This window comes from Myotis davidii, unplaced genomic scaffold (genome assembly GCF_000327345.1).
Source record: "Myotis davidii unplaced genomic scaffold, ASM32734v1 scaffold167, whole genome shotgun sequence".
NCBI lineage: Eukaryota > Metazoa > Chordata > Mammalia > Chiroptera > Vespertilionidae > Myotis > Myotis davidii.
Genome location: NW_006300048.1, coordinates 765,036 through 776,487, shown reverse-complemented (window position 1 = coordinate 776,487; position 11,452 = coordinate 765,036). Strand labels below are relative to the sequence as shown.

The 11,452-nt window shown below is 51.1% G+C and overlaps 1 protein-coding gene across 1 annotated transcript in view; it reads right to left on the bottom strand.

Annotated features, from left to right (window-relative positions):
- Positions 1 to 3,186, bottom strand: part of APOBEC2 (apolipoprotein B mRNA editing enzyme catalytic polypeptide like 2) — a 14,140-nt gene extending 10,954 nt beyond the window's left edge. Inside the window, exon 1 of the mRNA XM_006776311.2 lies at positions 2,889 to 3,186. Within this exon, the coding sequence (XP_006776374.1) occupies positions 2,889 to 3,037 (149 nt within the window). The 5' untranslated portion in view covers positions 3,038 to 3,186. The remainder of the gene's footprint in view (positions 1 to 2,888) is intronic.
- Between the last annotated feature and the right edge of the window lie 8,266 nt (positions 3,187 to 11,452).

Genomic DNA, 11,452 nt, shown 5'->3' with positions numbered 1-11,452 from the left:
CACTGGGGTGCCTGGCCAGTCTGGGTGAGGGGCTGAGGGCTGTTTTCAGGCTGGGGGTGACTGAAGCTCCCAACCGCTCCTTTTTTTCTTTTTCTTTTTTTATTCTGGGCCAGCTTTAGCTCTGAGGCTCCAGCTCTTAGGCCTCCGCTCCTTAAAGCAGGTATCTTGTTTGTTTCGGTTCTATAATCGAAACTCTGTATCAACTCCAGCTCTGAGATCCCAGCTAGCTGAAAGCAGGTTTCAGGAGTTTTTTTTAGCTTCTATATGTTACAATGTTCAAACTGCCCGCTCAGAGTTCTGCAGCGGCAGGCTGGGAACGTTGGAGTCCTCTGTCACTGAAGCAAGCAAGCCTCATGTTCAGTTTAAGCTGCCTGGCTGCCGGCCGCCATCTTGGCTGTCAGTTAATTTGCATATCTCGCTGATTAGCCAATGGGAAGGGTAGCGGTCGTACGCCAATTACCATGTTTCTCTTTTATTAGTGTAGATGGTCTTAGGTCTGCTTCTATCCTGAGTGCCCTCTTCAAACCAGAATCATGACAAGCAGGGTATCTCTCTCTATTCCTACCCAGTACTCCTTTCTCACCTCAGACTCTTTGCTAAAAAGCCACCTGCTCTCTGCTAGTTTGTGACACTTCTAAGGAGTAGTATGGACAGACTCACCCCTGTGGGACAGGCTAGAAGAGGACCTGCTTGGGACCCCTTTGACTCTAGGGCATCTGGAGAAGGAAGGAGAGGAAAGTCACTCCCTCATCCTGTCCCTGCATAGAGATAGCTGCACCTCTGGGCTATTTTAAGCTGCCTGTTTACCCCTGTGGCCCAGGAGACAGCTCTCCACAGCTGTCACTTGTGGCCAGGAAACACTCAGGGCTCCACCTCCCCCCTGAGCTGCCCAGAAAGCTGCCCGACCTGTGACCCTTTTTCTGAGCCACGGGTTAGGGAAAGCCTCTGAACTACGCTGCCCTGCAGATGGAGACAGGTGGAGCTCTGCTTGGTAAACCTGGGAACCAGAATGAGTAAGAGAACAGTGGAAAGGTCACTTGGCTGGAGTCAGACGACCTGCCACTTACTGGTTCTGAGGTCCTGGACCAGTCACTCAATCTCCCTTGCTCAGTTTCCCCATCTGAGAGTGGCAATGCTATAGCTCCCTCTCCTAGCACTGTGCTGAATGGGTTGAATGAGTTCATGCATGTGAACGTTTGCCATGCTTATAAAGACCTGGACAGATGTAAGTTACATGAGAGGACTTAACCCTTTAGGACCCGCCACCCTGGGACTCCAAAGCCTATTTAACTCAACAAACACAGTCTGATTCTGTTCAGAGCCTACCCTGTCCCTGTGTAGGGAGATCACAGCCTGCATTGAGTGGGTGTGTGTGTGCTCATCTGTGTGGCCAGTACAGTGTGCACCAGCGTGCTTAGGGGACAGAAAAAGGGTCTCCTTCCACAGCGAGCTCCTGGAACCGAGGACTCTGCTGGCCTGTGGCTCTCAGTGGCTCCTATATCTATATTTATCTGTGCCCATTGCTTTTTTAATCCTAAGTTGAGGGTGGCTTTGGTTGAGCATGGGAAAACACTCTACAATGAATTCTTGCCTCTGGAATTAGGATACCTTTCCCTCGGGTTCGCTTAGAAATTGGAAAATTCCTGAGCTGGAAGGGAACTTGGAAATCAGCTAGCGTAACTTGCATAAAAAAAAAGGAGGCGGAACTGGAAAGCGACTTGCCAAGCTTAAAGTGACAGGTCACATTGCCACCCAGGGATCCTTCTGCTCCTTGAAGGCACCACGCCCCTTAGTGTGACTCCTCTGCCTGTACGCCTTACTGGACCCCAGGGGGGGAACCTTGGCTCAGGAGGAAACGTGGCCCCATGTATCCCCCTCTTATTCTTTGCTTAGAAACTTAGCAGGGTCTTCTCTTAAAGGGACACAGAGGGAAGAGGAGGAAGACCACTTGGTGCTATTCCTAGAGACGCACGACGTGGATAAGACAGAAGGACCCTGTAAGCAGCCCCTGCATGGGGCCTCCTCACCCTTTGCTCTGGGTCCTGGTTCCTCCGGGCTGGGCTGTGGCTACAGGGGTGGGATCCCTCTTCTGTCCAGAAGCTCCTGGCCTAGCCTCTGTTATCTGTACTGTGACCTGTTTCCTTGCGGGTGGAGGTGGACAGCCCCTGGGGAAACTCAGAAAAGACTGAACAAGGACAAAACTGCTTCTCACTCATGCCTGGGGAAGGATGATCCTATTTCAGGATCTTCTCCTGAAGGAGGCTCTAAAGCAGTGGTTCTCAACCTGTGGGTCGCGACCCCTTTGGGGGTCGAACGACCCTTTCACAGGGGTCGCCTAAGACCATCGGAAAACACATTTATAATTACACAATTGTTTTGTGATTAATCACTATGCTTTAATTATGTTCAATTTGTAACAATGAAATTGGGGGTCACCACAACATGAGGAACTGTATTAATTCAGAACTGCATTAGGAAGGTTGAGAACCAAAGAGGGAGACATGCAGATAGAAGAGAGGCCCACTCGGAAACAGAGAGAAGGGAGGGAGGAGGCCCTATGACTGGGACTACATTTAAATGTGCCAATGTCCTTACCAGGTTCCCTGGGACTGAACAGAGAGGCAGGTGATGTCCCAAGACCAGGAGGCCTCAGCGGTGGTTGCACTGCCTCCAAGGAACTCCTCCTACCTCTCCTGACTAGCGGGTCCAGCGTGTCACCCCAAGAAGCCAAGCGAGATTGCTGCTGTGTCTCCAGCAGCCCGAACCTTGCACACCTGCGCACGCTCACAGTTTGACCCTGACTCCTGCTATTACTGTCCTAAATCCCCCGGCCTGTCCCCAGCCCCTGCTCCTCTAGGGAGGAGGACCCAGGCCACACCAGCTCTCACCCCGTGACGATCTCAAAGGGGGGCAGCTGGATCAGCTCCTTCAGCTTCTCGGGGTCGTCCAGGTTCTCCAGATCCTCGCCATTCTGGGAGGCAGGCGCAGACGCCTCGGCGGCGGTGGCGGTGGCAGCAGCCTCTTCTTTCTGGGCCATGGCGAGGCTGTGGCTGGGGAGACACTGAGAGGAGAGGAGAGGAGGTGGTCTGGGCCAGGGCCTGGCAGCAAAGTCCCAAGCACCTGTCAGCAGCTAAATCTGCTGGGGATGACAGGCAGAGGACTGGGGAGGCCGGCTGAGTGTGCTCAGCCTGCTACCGCGACAGGCTTTATAGGCAGAGGCTGTCTGCCCCTCCCCCAGGCCTTCTCCTATCTTTTTTTAATTGAGTGACAGAGGGCGCCAGGATGGGGAGGAATGGAAAATCTGGCCATGAGTATCCCCTATTTATCAGTAGGCAAAGACAGGAAGCTGGCAGGTGGGGATGGCTTCACCTACTCTCTCTCCCCTCCCCCGCTGGCTGACGTATGTATTCATATACAACCCCTCTGGTAAACACCATACTGTTGTCTGTGTCTATAAGGTTTTTCTGTTCTTGTTTTTTTTTTTTATGCTTGTTTGTTTTTTTTCTTTTGTTGCTTTGTTTTATATTCCACATGAGTGAAATCATATGGTTCGTGTCCTTTTCCATCTGACTTATTTCACTTAGCACGATACTCTCAAGATCCATCCATATTATTGCAATTGTCGGTATTTCATCTTTTCTTATGGCTGAGTACTATTCCATTGTATGTATGTACCACATCCTCTTCATCCAGTCACCCACTGGAGGACATTTAGGTTGTTCCCATATCTTATCCCCTGACAATAATGATGTAATGAACATAGGGGTACATATATCTTTATGAATAAACTAGAGGCCTGATGCATGAAATTCATGCAAGAGTAGGCCCTTGCAGCCCTGGCTTCGTCCAGAAGGTCGTCCAGATGGTCGTTCCGCTGTTCAGCCATTCAGTCGATTTGATTATTATAGATGTTTTCAAATTTTTCTGGTAGGTACTCAGAAGAGGCATTGCTAGTGATATGATAGCTCTACTCTTAATTTTTTGAGGAAGCTCCATACTATTTTCAATAGTAGCTGTATCAATTTACATTCCCACCAGCAGTGTATGTGGGTTCCCTTTTCTCCACATTTTCTCCAACACTTCTTGTTTCTTGTCTTATTGATAATAGCCATTCTGAAAGGTGTAAGGTGGTATTTCATTGTGGTTTTGATTTGCATTTCCCTTATAGCCAGTGGAGCTGAGTATTTTTCATATGTCTGTTGCCCATTGTATGTATTCTAAGGAAAAGTGCCTAATCACGTTCTCTGCCTATTTTTACTTGAATTGGTTGGGGTTTTTGTTGTTATTGAGTTGTATGAATTCTTTGTATAATTTGGATATTAGCCCCTTAGCAGAAGTATTGTTTGCAAATATCTTTTTCCATTCAGTTGGATGCCTTTTTGTTTGTTGATGGTATCTTTTGCTTTGCAGAAGGTTTTTAGTTTGATATAGTTCCATTCATTTGTTTTTGCTATTACTTCCCTTGCCTTTGGGGTCAAATTTATAAACGCTCCCCGAGACCAAGGTCTATAAATGTAGTACCTATGTCTTCTTCTATGTATTTTATTAAAACCCAGGATTTTTACTCCAGAGGCCAAACGTTAACCACAATGCTATGTTTCCTCTCAGTCAGTTCTTTATTCACTTAACAAATATTTATTGAGCATGTACGATGTGCCAGGTGCTGTTTCAGATACCAGGGATATAGTAAAGAACAAAACAAATGAAAACTAAGCTCTCACAGAGATTGAGGGGGTTGGACAATAAACATGATAACTAATACATAGGATCTATTTGGCGAGCTAAATGCTAAGGAAGAAAGTAGGGAAGGGGGACAGAGTGGCAAGGGAGGGTGTTACATGCTCATAGGATGCCAGGGAAGGACTTTGAAAAGGAGAGAATTGGGAAAAGATCTGAAGGAGGTGAGGGAAATAATAATATGGATATCTAAGGGGCAAGTGTTTCAAGGAGGGGAAGAGCAGGTCCAAGGGCCCTCAGGTGGGCACAAGCCAGAACACCTGTGGTTTGGAGAGTCCTAGGAGATGAGGCCAGAGAGATAATTAAGGGCTAAATAGGCTGGGGCCTTATGGGCTGTTCTTCTCTGAGTGAGATGGGGAGCTGCTGTCTTTGAACAGATGAGACACGTAATCTGACTTATGTTTTCACAGAATCGCTCAGGCTGCTTGGCTGAGAATAGACCAAAAGTGGGAAAGAGCAGAAGCAGAGGGACCAGTCACAAGCCCATGGAAACTAATGAGAGATGGGGCCCCTCCAGAAATCCCTGAGCTGGCACAGTGTCGGGAGATGGATGGATGTCTTTGCAGCGCTCACCACAGGTCCTTAGCTGGTGCCACAGGTTTTCACATCTGGAACAGTACAAACATTCTAGAACACTCTCAGGGCAATGGAAGGGTGAGGACCTGGGCTGAACACAGCTCCCAATAGGTTTGGCTGGTGGAGATAAGAAGGTGGGGGACCCTGTCCACGATCTGACTGGAGAATAGGAGTCAGGATGGTTCAGAGGATTTGGGGTGCTCTTCTCCTGAGAGTGCTGAGCAGCATGGTGCCCAAAGGTGCCCAGGTAGTTTTGTTTGCCTGGGATAGTCATGGTTTATACCTGTTGTCCAGGTATAATTCCCACCAGTGCCCCTTTCGCTCCCAAATTGGCCCCATATAGACAAAAACCTATATGGTCACCCTACCCATTAGGTTTATTACTAAAGGCATTCTTATCCAGAGATTATCTTTTTCTGGCATTTTCCAGGGGTAAAAGCACAAGATGGTGACAGCAGTGCCTGTGTCCACAAGGAAAGGAAGCACTAGCTGATAAATAGCAAGCACACATTATTATTATTATCATCACACAAACACACAGCACTGAAATGCAAAGATTGACTCATTCTTCCATCGATCCACATTTATTGAGGGCTCCTATTTGCCAGGCACTGCGGTAAACACCAGGAACACAGAGACGAGGAAGGTGCGGCTCACCAGGTGCTCCCAGTCTCTGGAACCTTTGGGCACCATCAGGCAGCCCATGGTGCATGATCTCACTTAGTCCTCTCACCCTTCTCACACGGGGCGTGAATTATGGGCCTTGTTTTGGGAGTTAGGGACCTGCGGCTCAGAAAGGTGAAGGGATTTGTGCAAGATTACACAAGGCAAGTCCAGTCTTCTGAGCTCAGGTCCTATTTCCAGGGCTGCACCCAGCTAGCTCTGACGAGTAGATCTCCACACCATTATCAACAGCTACAGTGATGAGCTCGGGCAAGGGAGGAAGAGTCCTTTCGGTTCCCGTCCCCCTGACTTCTTCCCTGAGCACAGGTTCTGATATTTTGGCCGTCATGTGTAACCCTCGATTGGGAGGGGAAAATCCATGTTTAATCCCCATCTCAGCCTTTGATTCACTGTGCAGTTTTGGCCAAATCACTTAGCACCTCTGGGCCTCTGTGTTCGCACCTTCCTTTTCCAGGACGCTCAAAGGGAGGGAAAGGAGGAGAAGGTTGGTTCCCAAGCATCACAGGGCGGAGGCGAACAGTGTGACGCAAATGTTCTGACCCAGTGACGTTGAGAGGCGCAGAGGTGGTCCCGGGCTCGTCCTCTCTGAAGAGGTGACCCCTCGCTTCCGCCACACCCATACACAGTTTTTCCTTTGATACTTGAGCGAGCTTCCTAGACCTTCCCCTGGACTGATGACTGACAGTTTCCTTTTTCCACTGCTCCTTTCCAGCTCCCCTCCTCCCCCCATCTCTGGAGGCCCTGGACAGCTCTGGCTATTTATGGCACCTCCTGGGGACCTGAATTCCTGGCTGGTCCTTAGCTCTTCTTTCCAAGCCAGACCAGTTCCCCTGTCGGCCCCAGAATGCGGCAGCTAATCTGGGGGATCAGATGCCAGGAGCCTGCCTCCTCCTCCTGCAGCTGCTACTACACTGTTTTTAGGGCAGGCATTCCCACCCCCATGTTAGCACCACTGAGTAAGTTTCTATCAATATGACCCTCCTGCATGGAGGACACTGGGAAGTACAGCTTCTACTTTAAGATCATACCAGGAGTCAATGGGACGCTGGGATTTGAACCCAGGTCTGCCAGCCTCCAAGTCCCATGCTTTCCCCACTGTGTTATCCTGCCTGGAATTCAGTTACAGTGAGAGCAGACAGGAGCACAGCCTGACTGGGGCCTGAGACTGGTTACCCAGGCCCCGTAAATGAACTCCTCACAAGGATGTCGGGTAGGTAGTAGTATTATCCTCATTTTTTTGGTGAGAAAATTGAGACCAGAGAGGTTAAGTGACTTGCCCAAGGTCACGTAGCTAGTGAGAGCTCTGTGCTTCCATACACACACTCTTAACCCCTTTATTCATTCCTACTGCTGCCAGGACTTGGAGGGTCAGGCTCTGAGGGAGGAGGGGCACAAAGGGTATTGGGGGAGAAGGGGTTCTCAGGAAGACTGGGCTCTGGAAGCAGCTGGTATATGTGTGTAGGGGGATAGGCAGAGACAGGCAGCTGATAAGTGGGGATGGAACTAAAAGGGGACTCTCCCCGTATGCCCCTGTGGGCCCCAGCCCCTCTCTAGGCGGCAGAGGCTGGAAGGAGCTGGGTTAGGCCCAGCGGAAGCCACAGCCTGCCTCTCCAGGACCCATTTCCCATGGTCGGTTCAGGAAACATTTGGAGGAGCAAGGAGGTGGCCAAGGAGGAGGGAACAGGGCCATGCTCAGCTACTCCTTGGGTCTCGGCTGGATGCCGAGCTGCCCTCATGAGGAAGGGAGTAGAGAGGCCAGGAGGCGGCGGGTGGAAAATAGCAGCCTCACCAGGGGAAGGTTTAAATTCTCACTCGGTGCAACAAGACACCGGAGCAGGTTGATGGAGCGGGTGCTTTATGTGCTGGAACAGCTGGGACCCCAACAGCGCGTTGCCCCAGAGACCCAGCTCGAGAGTGCCAGCCCCTCGGTCACTACTGAGACGAGGTACACAAACAATGGGCTGGACACCCCCTGCCGGACGGGAGCCTGCCCCTCTAGCAACCGCTCTGTTGACATAAACATGGGGGTGTCCAGAGCTTTGGCTGGGTAGGCGGAGGGGGCCACGGGTCTACCCCGAGTCTGCGGCTGGGATCACAGGGGAGGCCAGGATTTTCATTGTCCTGCAATGCAGGACACAATGCTTGGCTTGCCATGCAGGACACATTGCTCTGAGCCAAATGGTGACACCCAGGATTTTAGTCCTGGTCACCTCGGTCCTCCATTCCAGGGGCCGCTCCCTTCCCGGTGTCTTTGAAGAAAGGAATCTGATAAGAATCATACACATTGTGGTGACTAATGCTCTTTCCTCTTTGAAGGGGTGTTTGCAGGGTCAAAGAACCTGCTGGGAGAAAGTGAGAAACATAACAGCCTTTGAGAGGAGAATGTCTGCCCTTAGCAATGTGTTGGAGTTGGTGCAGGTGGAGGGGAGAGGGCTTTTCTGTGCTCCCCTGAGCAGATGAGTTCCACGGTGCTAGGGACCTCGGACATAAAGACACTGGAGGGACAAATGAAGCCAAGTAGACGCCACTGGTGCTCCTGGTGTGACAGAGGGCTTCTCTGGGCCTGCAGGCTGAAAGAGGGGCCCACGTGTGTGAAGGGTCACTGAGAGCAGGAAGGGGAAGGAGCCTCTGGGGACTCCTGAAGACGAAGGAGGGAGTCCAGATCTGAGGTATCCCGTCCAAAGCCAGGCTGTGTTTGGAAGGGTAACTTGTGAGCCACTATGGAGGGTCAGCAAAAAATCCTTAGAACCAAAGGGTCCTGTGCTTGCTGTCTGAAGCTACAAGAAAGGGGAACTCTGGGAAGACTGATCCGGGGCTTGGGGTGCAGTGAACCCTAGGAGAGAGAATGGCTGGTCACCACCACAAAGGAAGACAGACTTGGGAGCCCTGGCCTGGGCCTGACAGCACAGAGTGGGGCCTCACCTTCTACCACAGCATCCCCTCTACCTGCCCGCAGGCAGGAGGGGCCAGGGACGCACAGAGAAAACACTTCCTGCCCTCTGCCTACCCTCAGCTCCCCAACCTTTGTCCTTGCACATAACCCTACCAGTCTGCCCTCCTCACCTCGCCGCTGGGCATCTCCATTCTGCAGACACTGGCAAAGGGAGGAAGAATGAAGGGCTCCCGGGAGGAAAGGAGGAACTAGAATAGAGTAGAAGGGGACAGACTGCCCCTATTTTACCTGGTGCCGCTCCCCCACCTTCCAGACATTGGGTGGGACAGCGGCACGTGGGAGAAGAGCTCTCCCCGACCCTCTTCAGACGCCATGTGCCCACTCAGAGGCAAGTGGAAAAACACTGCCCAAGGACAGACGCACCCACATGATTTGGGTGGTGGAATCCTGGGACACATCTGGCAAGGACAGAAGGCAGCGCTGACCCCGTTTAGGCACAGCTCTAGGTAACAAGAGAGGAGGGCTGAGGGCACTGTGTTCCAGGACAGGTTCAGGATGGGAGGTGGGTAGAGCAAGAGACCCAGACAGGCTGGGAGACTGGGGAATAGAGGCTCCCACCCAGGAACCCAGGAGCTGGTGAAGACAGGATTTTAAGGACGACTTTGGGGTCAGAGGATGAGAGTTTGGGGTGGGATCCTGCCTTTCCAGATTTTCCTGCACATAGCCAGGAAGCCCTTTAGTTTGGCTCATGCCATGTCAGATAGTCAGGCCACCCCAGGGCTTGGGACATCGCCCAATCAAGCTTCCTTCTAGGGCCAAGTTCCTGAAACTAGAGGCCTCCAGCCCCCTGGGATTGTGGCGTGAGTTCACCCTGGAGAGGTCAAAGTCATGCGATAGGCATGGTGCATCTTCCTGAGGGTCCGTTTAACTTCTAGACTTAGTTGGTACCATGAATAAACTGGGTGGCACATATTTGTAATGCTTATATGAGGTGATGATGATAATAATAATGACAAATACTTGTCTAGGCTCACACAGAGATAGTGGAGGCAGGATAGGAGCCCACTCAGTGTGGCTCCCAAACCACCCCCAGTCAAACTTTTATAGATTACCCTTATAAATTTAAAACAGTCACATGTATAAAGGGAGTTATAAATTCAACTACAACAGCTTTAAAAATGTGATTGAGGTGAAGACACAGTCCACACAAACGTGTAAGATGAGGAGCCAGGGATTTTGTGTGTCTGGCACTGGTCAGGCCAGTCCACAGACCTGAGGGGCAGGCATTTCTCTCCTGGCTCGGGGGAAGTTTGGGAGTTCTGTTGGGTCTTGAAGCAGGGTGGGTCTCCAATGGTCTCGTGACTCAGAACCGTGTGTGCTTTTTAATGGGTGGCCTCTGAGGTTCCCCTCCTAGAACAGCTAACTTTTGTTAAGCACTTCCTCTGTGCCAGACATCTTTCTACTCGTTACCTCATTTATTTTCCCCAACAATTCTAGGAGGTTCCCATTTTACTGGTACAGACGAGGAGAATAAAGCACAGACAGTGAAGGTGCACCGGTGACCAGTTAATAAATGACAGAGTCAGTATCCAAGCCCTGGTCTGTTGGTCTCCGGGGTCAGAACTACAAACCATCCTATGGCCCTCATCCCCCCAGATCATCTGAGTCTGTGGGTCTGGAGTCCAGGCCTTGAACAAGTGCCCCAGGAGGTCCCTGGCCACTTTGAGAAGCAAGGCCCTGTGGCAGCTGTTCTCAATCTGGATGCACATTAGGACCACCTGAGAAGTTTTAGAAACTATTAGTGCCCAGCCCTTCCCCAAAGAGAGGGTATTTGGTCCAGAGTGGGGTGCAGGTTGATGGGGTGTGGGTCAGCATTTTCTTTTAATGGGACAATGTCTTCATTCAATCAATCAATCAATCAATCAAATAGTCAATCAACAAAGATGTTTGACCACCTGCTCTGTTGTGCCCTGTGTGGCCCTGGGGCTGAAGATACAAAGATGGGGTGGGCGTGGGAACACTGTGTGTGCCCTCCAGGAGTGTAGGTGCCCAACCTGCCCACTGGGCAGAGCATGTCCAAAGTGTGGAGTGGGGAGGGTGCAGACTCTTTCTCTCCTGTTCTCCCTTAGTGAGCTCCAGAAAGAGCCAGACTCCCCAGATGATAATGTCCTCTAGCTTCTCCCGCTGGGGAACCTTGGCCCCCACCTGAGAAGACGTAGTTACCCAGGTGACAGAAGCACAGGTTGTCAAAGAGAACCGGGCCCCGAGAGACCCTCCATGTCTGGAGCTCTCAAACTGTAGCAAGCGGCTGACCAAAGTGCTGGGCGCTCATTCAATGTGAAGACACCTGAAGCCCAGCCCAAAAGTTCTGATTCCTAGGTCTCAGGTGGGGTCTAAGAAATACGTGTTCTTAATAAGCTCCCAGATGGCCCTGATGCACACTCTCAGGGTCTTGCACTCCCCAGGAAGGTTCAACAACACTAGTGCCCAGGCCCATCCCTAGAGAGCCCGGGCAACGTTCCTAAAAACTCCTGGGCAAGATGTCTGGCTGACCCCCTGCCC